The 25,191-nt window shown below is 40.3% G+C and overlaps 1 protein-coding gene across 1 annotated transcript; it reads right to left on the bottom strand.

The window, feature by feature from the left end:
• Positions 1–84: 84 nt before the first annotated feature.
• On the bottom strand, positions 85–24,018 carry LOC126469652 (uncharacterized). The gene is made up of 7 exons (XM_050096776.1): positions 23,944–24,018; positions 21,055–21,095; positions 18,349–18,366; positions 17,516–18,254; positions 15,672–16,832; positions 10,086–10,194; positions 85–353 (listed from the first exon to the last, which is right to left on the bottom strand). Exons 1-7 carry the CDS (start codon positions 24,016–24,018, stop codon positions 85–87), a joined length of 2,412 nt encoding a protein of 803 aa, XP_049952733.1.
• Between the last annotated feature and the right edge of the window lie 1,173 nt (positions 24,019–25,191).

Below are 25,191 nucleotides of genomic sequence, written 5' to 3'. Positions count from 1 at the left end.
AATATAAGGTGTAAAGTGATTTTTAGGGAGCCAGACTCTCCAGTTTAAATTAGCTATTCAACGATAAAAGGAAGTTACATCTGTCTAATCGAGAGAAACTCGACTATTCGCTTTCCACCTAATACTAATTACTGAATTAACGGTGAGAATTAGCACGCTTACCAGGAAGATGGCCTTTATTATTGCTTTTTGTAAGCTGTGTCTCGACAAGTAGTGTATACTTGTTTCACGTCCATGGCTGCGAAGTTCTATGCAATTTACGTGTGTGAGCTCTTGTTTCATGCATGAAGGGCCATAGAGAATTTTGTGGCAGCGTGTCTTGTGAAATATTGCCTGTTTGCAAGTGCTTGTTACTTTATCGAAAGAGGTTTCCCTATTATCGTTAAGCTACACATGTTAAGTCAGACGTTTAGCCCTCCAAAATCTCTTTAGACCATATAGTGTACACACGGTGCACCTAACCTTTAAGGTCAACACTATGTAAGTAGGCTGTGTAGGTTTTTTATTGGTAACGCCACGTAGGGCTCTATATGAAAATCACTGGCTGTGCTGTGTGCAGTCTGTGGCTGGTTTGCATTGTTGTTGGCTATTGCAGTGTTGGGCAGCTGGATGTTAACAGCGCGTAGCGTTGCGCAGTTGGAGGTGAGCCGCCAGCAGTGGTGGATGTGGGGAAGTGAGATGGCGGACTTTTGAGAGCAGATGATCTGGACGTGTGTCCATCGGAAACAGTACATTTGTAAGAATGGATGTCATGAACTGCTACATATATTATGATTTTTGAACACAATTAAGGTAAATACATTGTTTGTTCTCTATCAAAATCTTTCATTTGTTAACTATGCCTATCAGTAGTTAGTGCCTTCAGTAGTTTGAATCTTTTATTTAGCTGGCAGTAGTGGCGCTTGCTGTGTTGCAGTAGTTCGAGTAACGAAGATTTTTGTGAGGTAAGTGATTTGTGAACGGTATAGGTTAATGTTAGTCAGGGCCATTCTTTTGTAAGGATTATTGAAAGTCAGATTGCGTTGCGCTAAAAAATATTGTGTGTCAGTTTAAGCACAATCATGTATAATTTTTCTAAGGGGACATTTCATATGGCGACCCTGCCAGGATACCTCACTGGAATCTTCAGATTTTTTCTTGTAGTTTGTGTAATTAGTGTAGCTATTGTTTATTGCTAGTGTGTAATTATAGAGAGAATTTCCTTTGTAGTTGTAGTTTTTCATTGTTGTACAGTAAAACAGTTGTGACATGCATGTAGATTTGTACCAAGTATTTGGCAGCTGCGCTTGCAATTAACTAGATATTATTTTCAGTGCTATGTTAATGTGTTTTCTTATTTTGCTCTTCAAATTGTGCTCTTCTGTTTTTCATTGTTGTACAGTAAAACAGTTGTGACATGCATGTAGATTTGTACCAAGTATTTGGCAGCTGCGCTTGCAATTAACTAGATATTATTTTCAGTGCTATGTTAATGTGTTTTATTACTTTGCTCTTCAAATTGTGCTTTTCTGTGTTGTCGTGTGAAATATTGTGACAATAATGGCGTGTGAAAAACGTAATACTGGGCTCCAAAGTAAATTGAGAAAGGACAGTGAAGACAAAAGCAGTGTGTTAGAGCCGCCGAGTAATGAATTAACTAATGTTCAAAGCAGTAATTTGGTAATTGTGCATAGGGAAATGGAGCAGGCTGCAAATAATGGTGTAGGCAGTGAAACAATTAGTGAACAGGTCGGCAACAGTTCGCCTCAGGAATCCGAAATGACGGTACACAATCTTGCAAATACTGTAGATTCAGGTTTTGCATCTTCACCGTATTCTCAAATAAGTCAAGACACATTTTCTGCTCGTCAAAATGTGAATGTTGCCGGTGCAAATGCACTGCCGAAAAGCATATAGGAACAGATTCCAGACACGAATACATTATTATTGCAATTAATGCAACAAATGAAACAAAATCAGAGACAAACACAGCAACAGTTAGACACAATGGAAGAAAATCTTCAAAAGTTAGACACAGTGGAACAAAATCTTCAAAAGTTAGGCACAATGGAACAACACCAGAGACAAACACAGCAACAGTTAGACGCAATGGAACAAAATTTTCGAAAGTTAGAAACCACACTTGAAGAAACACGTGAAGATTTAACTACTGAGTTACATAAAATCGAATCGAAATGTCAAAAAGTCTTTAATCACGTAAAAACACAAATTTGTGAGCATTTCCAACCTATTTTTTGCGTCATGAAAATGCATTACAGAATCACGAAGCAGCCATAAAGGAACTGCAAACTATTGTTCATGAAAATCACGACACCTTGCAAGCTAAAATTGACTCAGTTGCATCTACCGATTCGGTTACGCAACTTGCAAAAACTAAGGAAAACTTAAAGGACACAGTAGATACGATTTCAACACAAATGGACACTCTGAAACTTGGTTGAGAAAAACACAATGAGGAAATCAGTTCACTATCGGAGAAAGTAGCCGAACTTTCGGATCAGTTCACTAACTTATCTTTGGGTGGATGATGGTTCAAATGGTTCAAATGGGTCTGAGCACTATGGGACTTAACTGCTGTGGTCATCAGTCCCCTAGAACTTAGAACTACTTAAACCTAACTAACCTAAGGACATCACACACATCCATGCCCGAGGCAGGAGCCGAACCTGCGACCGTAGCGGTCACGCGGCTCCAGACTGTAGCGCCTAGAACAGCACGGCCACTCCGGCCGGTGATGGATGATGATATGAGTGACACAAGACCTGTAGCCTTCACTGACACAAAAGAGTATGAACAAATTAGAAAATTCAAACAAAATCAGAATCAAATTAATACGCAACACAAAAGAGAAATCCGGGAAGTACAAGATCAGTTGGCACAAGTAATACAAGAATTACATATTTCAGAGGACACTCGCGCTCCAATACAGGAAAAGGGACATAGAAATACGGAACAGCCACAAAATAATAACACAGCGCATTTCGGAAATTATGAAAGAAATGGGCAAGGTGCACCGAATTTTGAAATTTGAACCGCCGAAACGACGTAACAATGACCGACATGCGACTCGCCGACACGATGATTTTGACTATAAGCTGTTCATTACTTCACGTAAATTTAAAACATTTAAGAATTCTGGCAACGACATTCATCCACAAGCGTGGCTTCATCGATTCTCTCATTCTTTTCCTCCCAACGGGTCATTAGAGCACAGATTAGAATTTATGTGTGGCTATTTAGAGAATGAACCAGCTGTAAGAATGCGATCGGTCATTCACGATTGCCACAGTGAAGGAGAATTTTATCATGCCTTCCTCTCAGCATATTGGTCTCAAGCTACACAAGATCGAGTAAAACATAGCATCATAATGATGAAACATTTCGAACAATCTGAATTTTCCAGTCTTGTGAAATATTTTGAAGACATGTTGCACAAGAATCAGTACCTGTCAAACCCATACAGCCCCTCAAAACTCATCCGCATTTGCTTAATCAAATTACCTGAACATTTACGACATATTATTTTGGCAGGACGTTGCAAAGACGACATTGAAGCTTTTCAGGGACTCTTACAAGAATTAGAATTTGACGCAGACTGTCGCGGGATGCGAAAACAGGAAAACAATCGTTACAGGTCACACCCGTCACAAATCCGTGACGACAGAAGCAATAACTGTACACGACAAGGCTATTCTTACAACGTAAATCGTGACGAAAACAGACACCGCCCTTATGACAACCGTTGGCATAATAATAGTTACAGAGAAAGATCGCATTTCCGTAGTAATGAATATGACAGAGATAACCATAGAAACAGACAATATCGGAACCAAAACAATTATTATCAAGGGAGACGGAATGACTTCAGACGCAACAGTTCAGTGCGCAGTTACGATTCCAGGAGAAATTCTCCACCACATGACCGACAAAAAAGAAACTATGGAAACTACCGACTTGACGACAGACGATATAATCGTAACGACAGACCTGAATTTCGTCAGAACTGGCGGGATTCGAACAGTACTGGACCCTCTCGGCAAGGTGAATTTGTTGAAGTTAGGCCTCCTAATCCCAATAACGATACGCGCCAACAAAGAGACAGACAATGACTCGCACCGCAGGCAGCCGCGTGCGCCGCTGGCTCAGAGAAAAATAACATAGACGCTAACCTTAAGAAAAATTCCAGTATTCTTTACCGATGTGTACCGCATGATAATTGCGTTCAAGTTGAAACTCTGCGTACTAGGAAGAGTAAAGGATTGCACCACATTTCGCATGTAAAACCGTTTATTGAAAGATAATGTGCTTTTTAACTTAGTCTTCACTATAAAATTTTTCACTTCACGTTACTAGTACGCTTCGTCAGACTTAGCAACTGTCAACATGCAACTATGTTTTAAAGTTAACTATCCAGAATAGAATCTAGGGAACATATTTAGACAGTAATTACGAATGCATTGTTATAGTGAACAGATGACCCAGTGTTATTGTGTGTGTACAATCTTGCTTGTTAGTTGCACGATTACGTAACGACTATAAGGCTCACATACTTAGAACATTTACCAGTACTGCTAATGAGATTTTAATGCAACATTTTGATTTACTTGAAAATACATTCTGGATTTAAAGTACTTTCTGTGAGATACCAGATGGCACAGTGGTTAGTTTATGTGACAGCTACACAATTATATCACGACGCTACTAATGAGTGACAATTTACAATGTTGCTTTTGCGGTGTATCTGTTTTATATCTGCACAGTTTTTCTGTATTATTCTGGAAGGTAAAATATGTTTTAGTAGTAACTTTTGTGGTATAGCTACAATGAGACAGCCTTTTCCGTAGCACAACAATACGATACAGCACAGTACTTTCTTCATCACGGCAATAAGCGTAATAACGAAGATATCTATACGCAAAGCATTTCACTTTTATTTATCATGAGGTAAGTACACTGACTTCTGCAAAACTTAGCTTTTGGAGGACGATAACTACGACACTTCCACAGAGATTATCTTACAACAATACGCACAGTTTAGCGCTACAGTACACGTATTTGAGTGATTAATTTTATACTTAAAACATTTATTTTTAAAGATGTTTGAAGTACAATGATACAAAGGTTTTCCGTGATACATTTCATTGCATTGCTGTAATCTGTAAGACCTGAGGGTATAATTACATTAATCCTCAAGGGGGTACACACCTACTTTGTGTACCATGTGTCTGGCAAGCACAAGTAGCCCTAGCTAATATGGTATTTGCTTAAACAGCTTTACACATTGGTACCATATTTCTCTAACACAGAATTACACTGCTATCTGATCATTTAACTGAGAGAGACAAACAGTTTTTTTACTATGTCAGTGATACATGTTTATGCAATTACACCGTTGGATAACTTCACACTTACGAAATTGTATTTTGTCTGTACTTTGTGAACTGTTCATACTTTTTCAGAACCACTGTGATACTATGAGAGCTTTGAATGATGTATTTGGTATGGGATCATGATTTTAAAGTGCGTTTGAGGTAGATGACACTATTGAAATGAGGAGAGAATTTTTTTTAGGTTTTGAAATTATTGCAGAAAGTTACGACGTTTTTGAGATTTGACTGAGGTGTTATGATGTTATTTTTATGACGATGATGTGTATTATGCTGTTGAGGTATGTTTATGATCAATAAGCTGAAGCTATATGAGGAATTTGATTATGCTACATATTTATAATGATGAAATATTGAAGAAGTGTCTACAAATATGTATATGTGTAATAAAGCAAGGAATAATGAGTAGTGGTTAGGGACTCTGGTTTGTGAAAAAGGATGTTGGAAACCGAGAATCGTACTTTAAGAGTTATGAAATGTGTGTATATATGTGAATGTATTACTATGCTGGCGAAAATTTTTTGGACACTGTTATATTTTAGGATTTTGTTTCTACAGATTTGAAACACAAATTCTCGACCTGTGAAATTTTTATATGAGACTGTCACTGTAGTGCAAACTGGTGTCGTAAATATTTCGGTAAGAAAGTTAAGTGACCACCTGCACGTAATGCGTCGTGGGCAACCAGCTGCGCGACAGTCGCCTGGAAAAAAGCATTAGTGTGTGCCTTTCAGAGGCACAGGTGGAGAAAAAAAAAGAGGGCATTATCCTCGCTATTGACATTCTTTTGTAGAAAGCATCGCAAATACGACACGCGCAAACTTGAAAACATATGATAACACTGTGGAGCTCTTAATTTATGATATGTACTGAAATGGCTAATGAAATGATGAGAAATATTTTTATGTCTATACACCTGATTATGACTACTGTCTTTCCAGTTGAGAGAATTTTTTACTACCTTATGAAATGCCATATGGCTAATGAATGATGTTTCATACCTTCCTTTGTACATATTTGCTCATTTTCTTTAATATCTAGTTTCTAGCTGCACTGCAGCATTGGTTATTATAAAATTTAATAGATGTACTAATATCACTATTTTCTGTCTACAGACCCAGTAAAGAATACGTTTATGATGTACTTTCTTAGAAAAGAGAGCACAAATAGACATTTCCCTTCACAGGAATTGCATAAATAATTTTTTTACGATTTGGTAACTTATCTGCTAGCGTAAGTTCTCGTGATGCATCACCCTAGTGTTAAGATGTGACATAGGTATTAAACATGGCCATTTTTACTGTAATATTTTTTCTGCTTGAGCTTTGTCATGTTTAGATATAATTTATTGCATTTGCTGCTGCTTGCTTTGCCAATTTCCATTGTTTTGTCATTGCTGTTTGTGTTAATTGTTTTATGCTGCTGCATTGCCTCGTTCCTTAGTTTAGCATCTGAGCTCAGTAGGTTTAAGTTAGCTTAAGATGGGGTAGGTTATATGAGAGAACGAGTTGTGATGAATTGGATGAAATGCTTTGAGAAGCTATAAGAAAATGGTTTGGCCAAAAAAGTATTTTGAAAGTGGATATGAACAAAAAAGTAGGGTTTAGGGACAACAGGTTTAGGTAGGATTTTTTCGGAAATAAATGATGAGGTAAGATAATGGAAAATAAACAATGAGGTAAGAAATATGTGAACATATAAATACAGAAAGCATGCTTGGATAGGATTTTTTTGGTGGAAACAAATGTTGAAATAAGAGAAAAAATCTATGTAATGAAGTTTTGAGTTGGACTGCAGTACCAAATGTTACACTGAAAACAAACCCTGCCCTTTCCTCTTGTGTTATTCTGCTATGTGTTTGTGTGCTCTTGTATATTTGTGTTTTTCCTGTCTTTATGTGTTTAGCTGATATGAGTTATGTTGTGGAATTTTTCTAATAATATGTTATTTTCTTTGTAAAGATGCTTAGACATTATTTATTCTGTTTTGTTTTAATGATCATGTGTGAAATTCTCATTATTTTATTTATTTACTTATGTCATAATTCCTGTAACACTGATGTATATGTCTATTTCTATTCTTTTGTAAAGCCTGTATTACTACAAATGTTGTCTGTACTATTATGTTCTTTAATGATGTATTTTGTACCTTTGTAATTGTATTCTTGTGTTGTAAATTTATAATTGTATAGACACCAGTTCTTCAAATTAAGTTACATTTCACTGCACTTGTTTCTGTTGGTCATAGTAATGCACAATATGTGAGAAGTTGGGACTGTTAGTGTTTGGACGTGTGTTAATAATTCAGCAAGGGACTGGATAACAGCATTGCTGGTTCTAAGGACAATTCAAAAAACTTTGTGAGTGCACAAGTGGTGGTTATGGACTTGCTATATTCTCCGCAAGACTCTTTGATGGTGATTGTGCACCTGCACAGTCGCAACAGATGGCTGCTGGCGTCTCTACAAGGACTACAGTGGGTCTGCACCTTTGATGACCTACCAATACCATTATTTCCACAAGGACTGCAGTGGGTCTGCACCTTTGATGACCCACCCATACCATTATTTCTACAAGGACTGCAGTGGGTCTGCACCTCTGATGGCCCACCAATACCGTAATCTCTACTAGGACTACAGCAGGTCTTCTCTGTGATGACCTACCTACCAGTATTCTTCAAAACTTCGAATGACTCTGCAGTAGGTTTGCTCTGTTGTGGCCCATTACCTGTCTGCATGTTAAGAGAGAGCACTGCCTTTCCATTGGAAGGACAACACTTATTCTTCAAGACTGCATGGAAATCCACTACTTCCATGTGCATTTTCTTTTACTGCTCAGACTTTGAGAAAAACACTGCAATTTTACTGTGATGAACGATCAGGACTGTCTTTATGGACTGTGAGAAAATTTTGGCTTTTGACCAACATTGTATCAATAAGTGTGTGCATTTGATATCTTTGTTATTGTAATTATGAAAAATTTTATCAAATTATTATTGTCCACTGCCCAAAACAATTTGTAAATTTTTTTGTGGGGAGCATGGGGGCTATGTAAGTAGGCTGTGTAGGTTTTTTTTATTGGTAACGCCACGCTGCGCTCTATATGAAAATCACTGGCTGTGCTGTGTGCAGTCTGTGGTTGGTTTGCATTGTTGTTGGCTATTGTAGTGTTGGGCAGCTGGATGTTAACAGCGTGTAGCGTTGCGCAGTTGGAGGTGAGCCGCCAGCAGTGGTGGATGTGGGGAAGTGAGATGTCGGATTTTTGAGAGCAGATGATCTGGACGTGTGTCCATCAGAAACAGTACATTTGTAAGAATGGATGTCATGAACTGCTATATATATTATGACTTTTGAACACTATTAAGGTAAATTCATTCTTTGTTCTCTATCAAAATCTTTCATTTGCTAACTATGCCTATTAGTAGTTAGTGCCTTCAGTAGTTTGAATCTTTTATTTAGCTGACAGTAGTGGCGCTCGCTGTATTGCAGTAGTTCGAGTAACGAAGATTTTTGTGAGGTAAGTGATTTGTGAAAGGTATAGGTTAATGTTAGTCAGGGTCATTCTTTTGTAAGGATTATTGAAAGTCAGATTGCGTTGCGCTGAAAAATATTGTGTGTCAGTTTAAGCACAGTGATGTATAATTTTTCTAAGGGGACGTTTCAACTACGCTGGTGATCGACAATCCACAGAAGACTATTTTGAGAGGGGGAACCAAGGGTCGGAAATGAAAATCTCTTGCTGTACATCACCTCGAATAAGCAATGGGTGTGACGCACGTTTTCGTAAACTGCGTATGTTTTGTGACTCCATCTCGAAAAATAGTTCACAATGTATCTGTGACCATGGTGAATTTGTTCGCATGAAGTCGGTGGATGAATGTTGAGCAGAATCTGAAGAGGAACTGCATGTCTCACTGTACAACAGAAAACAGGGACATCGTAGCAGAATTTTATGTACTGTTGTAATGTATGTTTTCATTCTTCCGGTAATGACGTTAAATAGATGCTATGAGCGTAAGTTGTTTCTCAGTAATAAATACTCATTTACGATCATTAGTCCGCCGGCCGCTGTGGCCGAGCGGCTCTAGGCGCTTCAGTCCGGAACCACGCTGTTGCTACGGTCGCAGATTCGAATCCTGCCTCGGGCATGGATGTGTGTGATGTCCTTAGGTTAGTTAGGTTTAAGTAGTTCTAACTCTAGGGGACTGATGACCTCAGATGTTAAGTCACATAGTGCTTAGAACCAATCTTCATTAGTTCCTTATCTCAATTTGATATTACCCATTTTTTATGTCAGGCTGCATTTGGTATCCCTTTTGCGTAATGATTATTTGCACTGAACCACTTTCATAGCATCCGCCTCCGTAGCGGAGGTCGCTAACCCTAGCTTACTCTATGGCACTCACCTCGGTGGTTATCTGGTTCGAATCATGATGTCATAAAATTTTCACTACCAGTATTTGGCCAGCAAGCAGACGGGATGAAGGGTGTGAAGTTCCAGATCTCCAGTCTTTACGACAATTTCCTGAATTAAATTACAAGTCTGTCCGCACTGTCTCATGAAGTGAGGGCATGTGATTCGTTCGTCACGACTCGCCTATTGCTGTTCGGGTGGAGTAGGCTATGTGATACCTCTGGCTTTCACCTTCACCCTTCACTTCATCCACGACAACACAAAGCCAGCAGTACGCTGTACTAACACTCATCACAGTCACCCACACGAGGCATGTACATACTTCGTACTTCATGAAGGGTCGGAGGAAGGGAATGGCAAACGACCTCCACTGGGACGTTACTGTGGTGTGTGAACTGTAAGACCTTCAGTACACACACCATCAGATTATTTGACTTGTCGCTCTAACGAAGTAGGTGCGTGTCAGCAATATGTCTCGTGGTCTTATCATGGCGTGTTTGTCTTCTGCCATTAGGTCAGACGATAGAAATGCCACTTGCACGCTCAGAATAGCAGATTGACCGTGACCAACTTTAAACAGAACTTGATTAATTTTCACACACATTTATTAAAATAATAACAAGCATAAAAATTACTTAACTTGGTTCTGGATGCTATTTACAATTGACAATCTGAAGTTCCTTTGGTATAGGTATGTTAATCTTATTCTCACATATATCCCTGATACACAAAAGTGTCTATACATTTATCTTCATGGCTATGTTCAGGAATATGGTAATCTTATTAGGCACAGACTGAAACTTGACTGTAGACTGGTGCAGACAAATGCAGACTGACTAATCAAATGGTTCAAATGGCTCTGAGCACTATGGGACTGAACATCTGAGGTCATCAGTCCCCTAGAACTCAGAACTACTTAAACCTAACTAACCTAAGGACATCACACACATCCATGCCCGAGGCAGGATTCGAACCTGTGACGGTAGCAGTCGCGCGGTTCCAGACTGCGCGCCTAGAACCACTAGACCACCGCGGCCGTCGACTGACTAATCGGAGGTCTGTACACTCGTTATAATACCTCGCGCATTCGTGTATCACTGCGCGAGTGTGATCCGCAAGGAGAAAGGGTTCCTACGGTAGCAGCAATCTCATTGGCTGCCTTAAATATTAATATGCAGATCGGCGGAAGCAGAATTTAGTCCGTCTCTATGGCGGCGCCATCTCGTAATGCGGAGACGGACGAGCGCTGTGCCTGCGCTGTTGTGCTTAATGGGGCACGCTCTAGTGGGAAAGTTGTGTACGTGCTGACTACATGGAACTATGTACACAACACGTACCTTGCATGGCGACACAGGATTCCTGCATCTACTCTTCTACTCTCATTCTCTGAGTATCCAAGCCCACATTATGTAATATCACAGAATTCATTTTATACTGAGGTGACAACAGCTCTGGGCTGGCGATATGCATGTACACAGATGGATGTAATATCGCATACACAAAGTACAAAAGGGCAGTGCACTGCCGGAGCTGCCATTTGTACTCAGGCTGCGACCGAACCGCCAAATCTTTCCATCAGTAAATGGGGTATGTTCTCAACTGACTCGGTTGTTTTAACCCTCTCCACTGACGGAATGACCCGCTTCCTAATTCCGTATGTATAAAGCCAATACGGACTTGTAGCTGTCACGCCTTTGCGCTTACTGCTACGTATTTTAACCGTAAATAGCTCAGTCCTAATGGTAAGAGGTAGTAGTGAATTCACGTTGTTAATCTTTGAATACAGCACAGCTGCCACAAGCTCAGCTCACTTTTACTCCACTCCTACCCTCGCCACTGCACCACATTAATTAGGTGCTACATGGACCTTGCTAAATTCACTTGCGTATACATTTTTGACCGTTACTCGCCAGTATTTAGCTAATGATTAGTACACTCCTAACCGGACTATTTCCCAAAGAGCTGTGTTGATTGAACGGGTTCGATCCACGGCCTACAGTGCCCTACAGTTCACACGGTAACACTGCCTACCTGACCCACTTAACTTGGTAGTGAGCTTATGTATCCAATCACCACTGCTAGCAGCAGTGGATAATGCTATCAGCATGACGAGAGCAGCAGACTTACCGTCGAATCCTCCTGAAAATACTTATAACTACGGTCGCCAGCTCTGAAGGAGCAAAAGAATAAATCAATTTTTTGGCTCGTTTCAAAGTGAAACGGCTTGAGTTGAATTTAAACTTAATTCTGAATATTACTATTTCTGATCATTCTAGGTGATTCTACAAAGCAAATACTCTCTCAATTTCTGTGAGTTGGCTTGGTAATTACCACCAAGACAATTTAAGCAACTTAGGTTAACAAACTTCTACCCTTCAACTTATTTAATGATTTTGGGATATTACTCTTTAGACAATTGCTATAGAATTAGTTAAGTGACTTTACTTGAAAGGTTACTCAGAAAAATTTAAGTAACTATAAATAGGCGACTCATTCTGGTGTGACCATTGCTCTTTTCAACATTCTTATACGCTAAAGTATTCTACAACCAAAAGAATTGTAAATGAAAGAGGCGATGGTGGCCTCAGTCTGATTTCACTACACTATGTTTCAGGTTACTACACTTTACAATGAACAACATGCGTCGTAATTTTACTCATTACTATATTCTGTCCTCTGCACTTGCACAAAAGAAAACTGGTATTCTCCTTTTACATGTATACAAAGTTCGACTTAACAATTGCAAGCAGTCTTGCCTTGGGTAGACGTGTCGATGCTGGTGGTGAGATGCATGTGGCTAACGCAGCTCTTCACGCCTCATGCCCTTAATGGCGGCTGGAACTACGAGCTGTAGCACTCGTATAAGCTACTGCACGTCCGCCATAAAATCTGGGCGCAGGAACTCTTACAATCAGCACCAGTGGCATAGAGACGGCTTCGACAACCATTCGTCGCGTTCCACTCCACAAACGGCGACGATATTCGCCTCTTCGCTGTTGCACAATCACTTTTGCGTGAGCACAGTTACGCACGTCCGGTCACGTCAACTCTCCCCAGGCCATTCCATTGTTCAGTCCCTGTGTCTCCAGCTACCTCTAGCTACGCTCGTATCACCAAGAGTGGGGGCGTTCCCCTACCACCTTTTCACCGAAATCATTTAGTATTTAAGAATATTTATATTTATTACCCTGGAGTTCATACCAGTCATAATAGTTTACTACTAGCGCTTTATAACATTAAATCATACATTAATAACTTATAATTACCAAGAAAAAGAATACATTTGACTCCGAGAGCTTAGTGCATTGTCTGAGAGGCAGCGCTAATTCCCAGTTTCGCCAATAGATGGCATCAGGGTGCACTCCCTGGCAGTCTCACACCAGCGCGCCCGTTTCCAACACGCGGGCTCCAAATTACTGTCAGCCCACCATCATTTCAGTTCCGTTACACATGCCCCACTTCTTATTCAAGTATCTAACAGTGATAATTCCATAAGAAGTCTCTCCTATAATGAATCTGAAATGTTCATTAAGCTTTTTACCAAGGGTTTTCCCTTTCTTACTGATACACCTCGATACTTATATTACATATTTAAAATTAAACACCAATTCTTTCTCTCTTTCCTGCTAAACATTACATAAATGATTTACATATATTCTTCCCAATTTTCTTACTTCTAAACACAGTACACTTTAAACGTCTTTTTTACAAAAATTTTAAATACACTTCTTTTATCTCAGGCAAGTAAAACACACGTTATGCGCCTATTACTTTATAGCCCGTCCTTTTCACTTTACCTCCTCACTTTTCTACCTCTTCCACAACACTTATTTACACATCTATTAAGGCTTTCTTAGAAGCTCAGTCTTTCCCAGTCTGTTTAGTCTCTACTTAAACTAGAAGTTTCATTAGAATACTGCAACATATTTTAGTGAACATTTACCTTTCACATAGAACAAAAGAAACAAAACTATTTACATATTGGTTTACTTTAATAGTTATTTATATATTTATTTTCAATCTGGTAGAATTCGTGGTTCATACCTTTTGAGATCCACTATGTTTCTTACTCCCAGGCGTTTGCCTGTTAATGGGTACTCTAAATAATAAGCATTCACATTGGGTATGGACACTATTTTAAATGGTCCATTATATATATATATCTAAATTTGCTGATCTCGTTATTAATTTCACTTGACTTTTCATGTGTTTTTACAAGAACGAGATCACCTATTTTGAATTTAGGATTCCTTACTTTTTCGTCATGACGACGAATTCTCGCATCTGCTTGTTTTCTCATCTTGTCTTTTACTAAGTTCTTTTTACTATCATAATCTAATTCAACTCTATCTGGAAATTCTAGTAGGTCTTCTACTAGACTTTTACTTCTCGTCTTTTTCAGGATTTCTTCTGGAGTAAATCCAGTGCTCTCGTTTGTTAATGAATTCATGATTTCTTCGAATTCACTCACATACATGCCCCACTTCTTGTGGTTACTATGGCAGTACGTCCTAAATAACCGACCTATCTCACGCATATATCTTTCTGCCGGATTGCTTGATGGGTGATAAGCTGAGATATGTACCACTTCTACCTGTTTCTCAGTTATCCCATCCTTCCACATTTTTGAGCAAAACTGAACTCCATTATCTGATAGTATTCTCTTTGGCTTCCCTACTTTCACAAAATAATCACACACCATTTTATCATACACAGCTCTGGCAGTAGCTTTTATTAAGAGATATAGCTTTATATACTTTGAGAAAAGTTCAACTGCTACAAATATGTACACAAAACCCCCCATGGTTTTCGGTAATGGTCCAAAGATATCTACTGCTACTATTTCTAATACTTCATCAGGTTTTATTGATTGCATGGGCCCTTGATTAGTTGCATTTGTTACTTTCGCCTTTTGGCATAGATCACAAGATCTTATCCTCTGTGCTACCCTTTGTGCCATGTTGTTAAAGGTAATGCATTCATCTAACTTATCGGTACACTTCTGTGCACCACAATGGCCATATGCCAAGTGAACATAATCTATCAGCACTTCAGTGTGTTGTTCCGGCCAACATACTCTCCACTTCCCTGGATTATTTAATCTTTGAAGATACAGTACACCTTTATGTATTTTATACGAAGCCCTTATGTTAGTTGCGTCCGGATTGTCAAACTTGACCTTTACCGACTTGAGTGCATCATCATCACTTTGATAACTTCGCATATTCCGACATATTTCCCTAATTTTTTCTCTTCCTTCCGCTTTTTTGAAGTAATTCACCTCAAAAACATCTTCCCTATTCTTTACACTTTCTAGTGTCTCACCTCCTTCCGGTAATCTCGACAAAGCATCCGGTACTGCATGTTCTTTCCCTTTAACATACTTGATCTCTATATCAAATTGTTGTAAAAACAGCGCCCATCTGGTCAACCTGTTATGTAACAATCTGCAGTCCTTCAAAAATATTAAAGCTTTGTGGTCTGTATGGACCACAGTCTTATGTCCCCATAAGAAAAGTTGAAATTTCCTAAAACCCCATACTATAGCTAAAGCCTCCTTCTCTGAAACCGTATAGTTTCTTTCGTACTTAGACATGGTTCTACTCGCAAATGCTATTTGTCTATGAGTTTTTTTCCCCATCTATCATTACCTCCTGAAATATGGATACTCCCAATCCATAATCTGAACTATCTGTTGCCATGTGGAATGGTTCACACAGGTCAGGGTGCCATAACTTTATGTTTTTAGCCAAATTGTCTTTTAGCCGGTTGAATGCTGTTTCACATTCCTCAGTCCATATATACACACTGTTCTTCTTAAGTAGGTTGTTCAGATGTGGGCTATTGAACACCTGATCATCCACATACTTACGATAGAAGGAACAAAGTCCTCTTTCATACTTTCTTTATCTTCCCATAATAAATCCTTTTCCACCGCCAAGTCTTGCCATATTATTTTTCCGGTTTTTATACTGACCATTCCATCTGGAGGTTTCTTTCTCCTTTTCATCCTAAATTCTTTCACCACTTTTTCCAATAGTCCTTCGTCTAGGCTCTTTAATGCCATCTCGTTCTCATTCGAATCTGTCATGCCTGAACTCTCGGTTGCAGAATCGGAAACTTCCTCTACTTCTTTTTCTCCCTGGATGCTTTCTGATGATTCTGACGATAATTCCCCCTCCTTAGAAATATGACCTTCTTCGGATTCAAATAATTCTTGCAAATTATAATCCATTTCGCTACTTTCCCTTTGTTGGATAGTACATTCGCCACTCTTACTTTCATTATTTTCCCCTACTAATGGAATTCCAGTCTCACTCAACTCATTTGCTTCAGTACTACAGGGATCACAACACTCTTTCTCTTGGTTAGATACACTTTCTCTAATTTCTTTAAAAGAATCTTCATCACAGTCATGTACTCTTGCTGTCACTAGGTACACATCATAATCGGTATGGCTCTCTAACACTGTCATATTCGGGTCCAAATTAATCACTTGAGTGAAAGATCTTTCTAATTGTGCTGGCTGGCTTTTGAGCTGATGTACATATTCTGCATACGAGGTAATTTCTGAATCGGCATATGTCTCTGCACTATGCCCCTTTTTCTTATCCACCCTTTCCTCTTTAATTACTTCTCGATGCGATTCGTCGACTATTCGTATGAACCTTTTACCATAAGTCACATCACTCCTACCTTGCCCCTGCCTCTCTGCACAGTTGCCATCCCTACCGACAAACAACGCCTTCTCTGACTCTTCCTTCATCAATTCGTCACTCTGACCTCGAATTGTACTTATTTCATTCACATGAGCCTTCACATCCGACCGATATTCTTTGCCTACTTCATTTCCCTTAATAATTCCTCCCTGCTCTCTCTCCTCTGTTTGTATCCCTGCATTATACTTCGCAAAGTTTCGTTTATGTAACTGCTCTTCAGGCGAACGACGCACTATCCTACTATAGTACTGACTACTCCGATCTTCCCTATATTTGGGCCATTTCTTTCTTTCCGCGCGCGTTAGGCCCTTGACCTGCGCGGTATTTAGTTTTCCTGATTTTGATAATGCATCCCGTTTCCCTGATAGTGTCCTCTCCCTCGCTGAGAGTTACCTCCTCGACCTCTTCCTCTCATCATGTTAATTTGCGGTTCATTCCTACCACTTTTTCCTATTCCATTCTGATTTCTGAAACCTCGAAACTCTCTAGTTTCACGACACCTATCTTCATTCTCGATTTTTTCTAAAAATTCATCGAATGTTCGATGAGTGCCTCCTACATAACGCTTTGAATCGTCAGGTAGCTTTTTCCACAGCTCCCACACTATCTCCGATTCTGATCTACAATCTTTAAGATATTCCAAACGCTTGAACCATCCTTCACAGTATTCTTTCATGAGCCCACGCCCATGTTCTGGCATTCTGGCGACAACGAATTCTCTCCACAACCTATCTCTCTGTTGTGTGCTCCAGAATTCCTCAAGGAACTTTTCGTTGAAGTCTGTAAACTTCAAATTGTCGATATCCACATTCAGTCCCCAACGTTTAGCATGACCTGCTAAAGCGTCTATCACTAAATTAATTTTTTCTTTATCCGACATGTCTGTTGGTAAGACACGTTCACAATTTTTTATAAAATCCATTGGATGCCATCCACCTTGTTTCTTTTGAGGATCGTATTTTTCCTCCCTACTCAGTATTTCCGATTTTTGCATTACCAATGGGATACCACGACAGTTAAGAAACGTCTGATTCTGAACTTGCTGACGTATCAATTTTATCTCATTACGCAGTGTATTTTCCTGCTCCTGCACAGATGCATCAAAACTCAACATGGTATTGCGCAGTGTATCAATATCAGCTGCTGTTTCTTTAACAATCTCTTTCTTTACAACTGGTACTATCACCTGTAATTTACTTTCAATTATCGGTTCTAATTTTTCACTAACCAAAGGTTCCACTGATTTCTCTATTCTCTGAATTTCGGTATCAAATCTTTTCTCTATTTCTGTGACTTTTCTCTGAACATTTGTTATTTCAGACCTAATGCTATTTACTGATTTGTTTACCTCTGTGATACGCTGGCTTTGCGTATTCAAAATATCTAAATTGGCTTTTATTTTACCAGATAGGTTTTCATCCAATTGGGATATATGACTAGCCATTTCTGCTTTCAAACTAGCATTCCCTTCTCGAATTTGCGCCATCATCCTATTTAACAAACTTGATAATTCCATATCCTCTCCCTTGTGACTTGCATCCACAGATACATTGGGTTCACTTTTCACTACCTTTGGTTTCACTTCCCGTTCCTCCTGTCTTGTGGGTGTGGATTCATCTATAAGATTTTCCAACCCTACAACAGTATCTATGGTCCCTAATTCTGGGTCTGACCTTGTAATGTTTTCGTCTTGCTTGTTACTATTCGACTCCATCTTATGCTGCTGTATTTCGTGCCTAATAGAAATGTTTATTAAGCCAAGTATTACTTGTTAAACTCCTACTATTGGACTTTCTTTTGCTGCTTTGCAGGTTGTCGTCTTGAACTTACCAATTGTGGTATATTTGTCTACAACAGAATTTTAAATTTAAAATTTTCTTGAAACTACAAGTTTATATAAAACATTTTTATTGCAGCCATTATTCTACAAACTTGGTAAGTCCTGTCACGGTCGCCACATGCGACCGAACCGCCAAATCTTTCCATCAGTAAATGGGGTATGTTCTCAACTGACTCGGTTGTTTTAACCCTCTCCACTGACGGAATGACCCGCTTCCTAATTCCGTATGTATAAAGCCAATACGGACTTGTAGCTGTCACGCCTTTGCGCTTACTGCTACGTATTTTAACCGTAAATAGCTCAGTCCTAATGGTAAGAGGTAGTAGTGAATTCACGTTGTTAATCTTTGAATACAGCACAGCTGCCACAAGCTCAGCTCACTTTTACTCCACTCCTACCCTCGCCATTGCACCACATTAATTAGGTGCTACATGGACCTTGCTAAATTCACTTGCGTATACATTTTTGACCGTTACTCGCCAGTATTTAGCTAATGATTAGTACACTCCTAACCGGACTATTTCCCAAAGAGCTGTGATGATTGAACGGGTTCGATCCACGGCCTACAGTGCCCTACAGTTCACACGGTAACACTGCCTACCTGACCCACTTAACTTGGTAGTGAGCTTATGTATCCAATCACCACTGCTAGCAGCAGTGGATAATGCTATCAGCATGACGAGAGCAGCAGACTTACCGTCGAATCCTCCTGAAAATACTTATAACTACGGTCGCCAGCTCTGAAGGAGCAAAAGAATAAATCAATTTTTTGGCTCGTTTCAAAGTGAAACGGCTTGAGTTGAATTTAAACTTAATTCTGAATATTACTATTTCTGATCATTCTAGGTGATTCTACAAAGCAAATACTCTCTCAATTTCTGTGAGTTGGCTTGGTAATTACCACCAAGACAATTTAAGCAACTTAGGTTAACAAACTTCTACCCTTCAACTTATTTAATGATTTTGGGATATTACTCTTTAGACAATTGCTATAGAATTAGTTAAGTGACTTTACTTGAAAGGTTACTCAGAAAAATTTAAGTAACTATAAATAGGCGACTCATTCTGGTGTGACCATTGCTCTTTTCAACATTCTTATACGCTAAAGTATTCTACAACCAAAAGAATTGTAAATGAAAGAGGCGATGGTGGCCTCAGTCTGATTTCACTACACTATGTTTCAGGTTACTACACTTTACAATGAACAACATGCGTCGTAATTTTACTCATTACTATATTCTGTCCTCTGCACTTCCACAAAAGAAAACTGGTATTCTCCTTTTACATGTATACAAAGTTCGACTTAACAATTGCAAGCAGTCTTGCCTTGGGTAGACGTGTCGGTGCTGGTGGTGAGATGCATGTGGCTAACGCAGCTCTTCACGCCTCATGCCCTTAATGGCGGCTGGAACTACGAGCTGTAGCACTCGTATAAGCTACTGCACGTCCGCCATAAAATCTGGGCGCAGGAACTCTTACAATCAGCACCAGTGGCATAGAGACGGCTTCGACAACCATTCGTCGCGTTCCACTCCACAAACGGCGACGATATTCGCCTCTTCGCTGTTGCACAATCACTTTTGCGTGAGCACAGTTACGCACGTCCGGTCACGTCAACCCTCCCCAGGCCATTCCATTGTTCAGTCCCTGTGTCTCTAGCTACCTCTAGCTACGCTCGTATCACCAAGAGTGGGGGCGTTCCCCTACCACCTTTTCACCGAAATCATTTAGTATTTAAGAATATTTATATTTATTACCCTGGAGTTCATACCAGTCATAATAATTTACTACTAGCGCTTTATAACATTAAATCATACAGTAATAACTTATAATTACCAAGAAAAAGAATACATTTGACTCCGAGAGCTTAGTGCATTGTCTGAGAGGCAGCGCTAATTCCCAGTTTCGCCAATAGATGGCATCAGGGTGCACTCCCTGGCAGTCTCACACCAGCGCGCCCGTTTCCGACACGCTATGGCAGCAGACTACCAATGCGAGTATCTTCGCTAACAGCTCATCGTCTGCAGCCTCTCTCCTGGGCTGGTGACGGTATCGGTTGGACGTTAGATGGCTGGAAAACCATGGCCTGGTCAGATGAGTCCAGATTTCAGTTAGTAAGAGCTGATGGTAGGGTTAGAGTGTGGTGCAGAGTCCACGAAGCCATGGACTCAAGTTGTCTACAAGGCACTGTGCAAGCTGGTGGTGGCTGCTTAATTTTGTGGGCTGTGTTTGCATGGAATGGACTGAGTCCTCTGGTCCGAATGAACCGATCATTGACTGGAAATGGCTATGCTCAGCTACCTGGAGACCATCTGCAGCCATTGATGGACTTCATGTTCCCAAACAATGATGGAATTTTTGTGGATGACAGTGTGCCAAGTCACCGAGCTCCAATTGTTCGCCATAGGTTTGAAGAAAATTCTGGACTGCTCGACCAAATGATTTGACCATCCTGATAACTCGAGATGAATCCCATCGAACATTTATAGGACATAATCAAATGGCAATTTCTTGTACAAACTCCTGCACCAGCAACGCTTTCGCAATTATGAACTAGTGTGCACGCAGCATGGGTCTGTATCACTTCAGGGGACTTGCAATGAGCCGTTGATTCCTCACAACGTCGAGTTTCTGCAGAACTTTAGACAAAAGGAGGCTCGACACGACATTAGTAGGTATCCCATGATTGTTTTCACCTCAGTGTATGCTCCTTTGTAAGGTTAGGGACGCTGTTTTCCTGTATACAAGGTGTCACAAGTGGAAGGGACAATATTCAAGGATGACCGAGAGAGTACTTTGACTCTAAACTGCATGCCTTAAGAGCTACGAGCAGTTTGAAGAGATATATTACACAGTAACTAAGATGTACAAGGGCTAATAGGTGTTAAGTTATGCACTTTAGAGCCCATGTTTACTGGACATTTTTTCCTACTTTAGACCATACTACCACCTCTCAAAATACGGAAAGCGAAGAGTTGCAGTGGAAGATATTTGTTTCACAGTATCACAGTATCTTAAGGTACCGATTTTGGAGCCCATGTTTTCTAGACTTTTTCGCTTCGAATGATCGTTCCTGTCATATCCCTGACTATTGACCATTCATACTGGGGCACCCTGTACATGTGTCATAAATCTCTTTAGGGCTTGTTAATACATTATAATGAAACTCACTGTATTTACAGTCAGTGAGACCCGGGCAGTTAAGGTGCAGCTCGAAATGGTTGTCAATAAACCATGGCCAGAATTTACGAAAGAAAAAGCACACCAGAGAAAAAAACTGATGCATCTCACCATCTGTCCCAAATGGTCTCAGACATTTTATATGGGATGAAGATCGGGTGAGTTAGCGGCTCATTCTAGGTGCGATAAGGTGCCTGAGTGTTCGTCAAACCAAGAACATATGCGAACATCGCAGTTTTTTTAGAAGACCACAGTGTCCACAGCATACTCATTGTGAAGATAGTGATGAAAGGGCATTATTTAGTCACTGAGAATGTTGATGTAAACATCCTGGTTCATGTTCACAGTTACCCAAAAGAATGAGCCATGTCACTGTACGAGAAACACCACCAAAAGCTCAAGGAGCCAAATCCAGCCTCAACTACACCCTCAACACACTGTGGACTAAAATCCTCATTTGGCCATCGGTGCCCTCGACAGCTTGCATCCTTTGAGAATACGCTAAAAAGCCACTCGGGTGACAGCAACACAGGTTTGGAATCAGCTGCTGTCCATTTTGTATGTTTTGCATACTGATAACAAGCAGCAGTGAGCTGTGGCCTTTTACGAGATACCCGCCTCCAAATGTCCATTTCATACCGTTTCCTTCGCAACATTTGCTCGTAAACTGGATGAGATCGACCTGCATTCACTGACAGTGACAAGTAGTGCGGCGACAGCCTTGCCGCAGTAAATGCACCGGTTCCCATCAGATCACCGAAGCTAAGCGCTGTCTGGCGTTGCCGGCACTTGGATGGAGTGACCATCCGGGCCGCCATGCGCTGCTGCCATTTTTAGGGGTGCACTCAGCCTCGTGATGCCAATTGAGGAGCTACTCGACCGAATAGTAGCGGCTCCGGTCAAAGAAAACTATCATAACGACTGGGAGAGCGGTGTGCTGACCACACGCCCCTCGTATCCGCATCCTCACGTGAGGATGACACGGCGGTCGGATACTCCCGATGGGTCACTTGTGACCTGAAGACGGAGTGCTTTTACATGGCTGCGAGTGGTACACCATTCCTTCTAGTTACGTTGGACGTTGATAACCAAAAAATCGGCCAACTTTCGTCGCGATGTGCTTATGGGCACGTCCAAATACAGTAGCTCCTTTCCGCCATTCTATCACGTCTCCATGTCGACCCATGTTATTGCTGGATTCCATACGACCGACTGGCACATACCCACCACTCCACTGCCGAGACTTCGCCATTAGTTCTACAATGTCTGCAGCGCTCCAAATAGGGATAGCGATTATCGCCGAAACAAGCGACTTTCGATTATTTCGGTTTTTTTTTTCCACGCGAGTTTGACCTGATTGTTAAATCGCTCATAATAACCGGATTCTGAAATCAGCGATTTCCGGTATTTTATTCATATTATTTCCTGCAATAAACGTAGAAATTGAATAAAGACTGAAAAATGTTTACCCACTCAGTTTCAAGATAAATGACCCAAAATATTAAATTAAATAGGTAAATAGAAGAAAACCATTCGCTGCTTTTCTCGAAAAATGATAGGTGACTGAACACTACAAAAAATCACCAGTATTCTCCTACTGATTCAAATTTTTTGAAACTATGATTAAATTTCATGTTTTAATAGGAGATCATTCCACTTGGGCACTACGAATAGTCAGTGCTGAAGGGTGAAAACTGAGGTTGAAGAACTCTATTTTTCGTATTAATTTCTCCGTTTTCAAGGGCTACAAGCAAATGAAGGCATATCAGTTACTTTCTATTTTTATTGTATGCTACGAATGAATTATTGTTAAGTTTTGATTTATTACTGTAGCCCTACTTTCCTTCCTCGTTTATTATTTCACAGAAATGGCAGACAAACTTCTAATCTTTTAAAACAAATGAAGCGTTGTACTTCATTGCTACGTCAAATCGTAAAAATACTTCCAGACTAGGGTTGGTGCCATTCTGCAATACAATGCATGTCTGACGACAGCAACGAGAAAGTACCGTATAGACCAGGTGGGGGCAAGTTTTGCTCACTGCACGTACTCGCGTACCTGAAGCCGCCACACACAGCAGTAGGAACCTTATTGTCTCAGCAACACTGAACCAATTCTTGCGCCATTTGTTTGTTGCTTCTTTTTGTCGACATTGTTTCTAAAATAGCCAATTTTATAATTATGCAATATTTCAAACCAATGCAAATTTTACGAATAAAAATTACTCATTTAAAAAAAAAGGTTTATTTAAATTTTGTTTGGCATTGCTGCTACGGATAATTGACATTTTGGTAGTTTACGCGCTTAATATTAAAAATAAAAAAACATGTCTTATAGCTGAGACAAAGCGAACACCGAAAAAATATCGGTTATTCAGAATTAAAATATCAGTATCGATTTTAACCGGTCGGTTTTTCCCATCCCTTGCTCCAAAGCGACCACTTTGCTCTTTTAAGGGGACTATTGATACACTGTCCATTAAGGTTACTACCAGCACTGGTGACTAGTCCATGACATGGAAACAGTCAATCATTGCTGGTCGATGTGCTCGTTATTTGGCGCGTCCAGATTTCCAATTGTATGGAGGTCCGAGCATTACCTGTGACCAAACAATCACTTGTGCCACAGTAGACAGTAACAGTCAAACCATATACTGGTCTGTGTCTTTGCATCAACACATAAATCTACTATATCTTTGCTCTACAGGGCACCTTACGGTCGATGTGAAGGGGGGAAAATAGGGAGCGGGGGGGGGGGGGGGGTGTAAATGTGTAGCAGTAGCATTTTAAGCCCATCCCATCCAGTTTGCGGGAAGAAAATTGTTGGAGCCCTTCTGTCTGACTTCTAATGTTCCTAATTTTTGCGACGTGACCACTGCAACTCATGTACGTTGGAGGAAGTGTTAAGTTTCTTGTATCATTATCGAACGTACGCTCTTGGAATTTTTAGAGCAAGTCTCTTCACGATGCACAATGTCGCTCGTTGTAGTTCGCCGAGCATTTCTGTGACACTGTTACTGTCACTTTACAAACCCCTGACGAATCCTCGTGCTCATATTAGAATCTACTCTCATTTTCATTACTCCAAGTTGATAAGTGTGGTATACCAACGAAAAATACTGAAGAATTGCTTGGTATTGCTTGGTATTTGCTTGGTATTTTCGCCATATGTCTGGTATTGCCTTCCCCATGGCTGGATTAATGTGATCACACCACCACAAATCACTCTGGCGAGGAAGTTTTACGAGGGTCGCTCCAAAAGAAATGCACACTATTTTTGTAAAAATACAGTTTTCATTCTGCATGTGTGAAAGTCTTACAGTGTGTAGATACATTCTTCCCGCTTGTTTTCAAACTTAGTTCACCCTGTTCCCGTGAGTGGCGCCTTCACAGCGTGTCTTCAAGATGGCTGCTACACTTGACATTCGTCAAAAGCAACGTGCTGTCGTAGAATTCATGTGCTGTGAAAACGAGACAGTAGGAAACATCCACAAGAGGTTGAAAAAGGTGTATGGAGATGCTGCTGTCGATCGCAGTACAGTTAGTCGGTGGGCAAGCAGGTTACGTGATGAAAGCAGGCGCAGCAATATTGAGGATTGTCCTCACAGCGGCAGGCCTCGTACTGCACACACTCCAGACAATGTGCAGAGAGT

The sequence above is a fragment of the Schistocerca serialis genome, chromosome 3 (assembly GCF_023864345.2).
Source record: "Schistocerca serialis cubense isolate TAMUIC-IGC-003099 chromosome 3, iqSchSeri2.2, whole genome shotgun sequence".
Lineage (NCBI taxonomy): Eukaryota > Metazoa > Arthropoda > Insecta > Orthoptera > Acrididae > Schistocerca > Schistocerca serialis.
The sequence above is the reverse complement of the archived record's forward strand: the minus strand, read 5'-3'. Positions and strand labels throughout refer to the sequence as shown.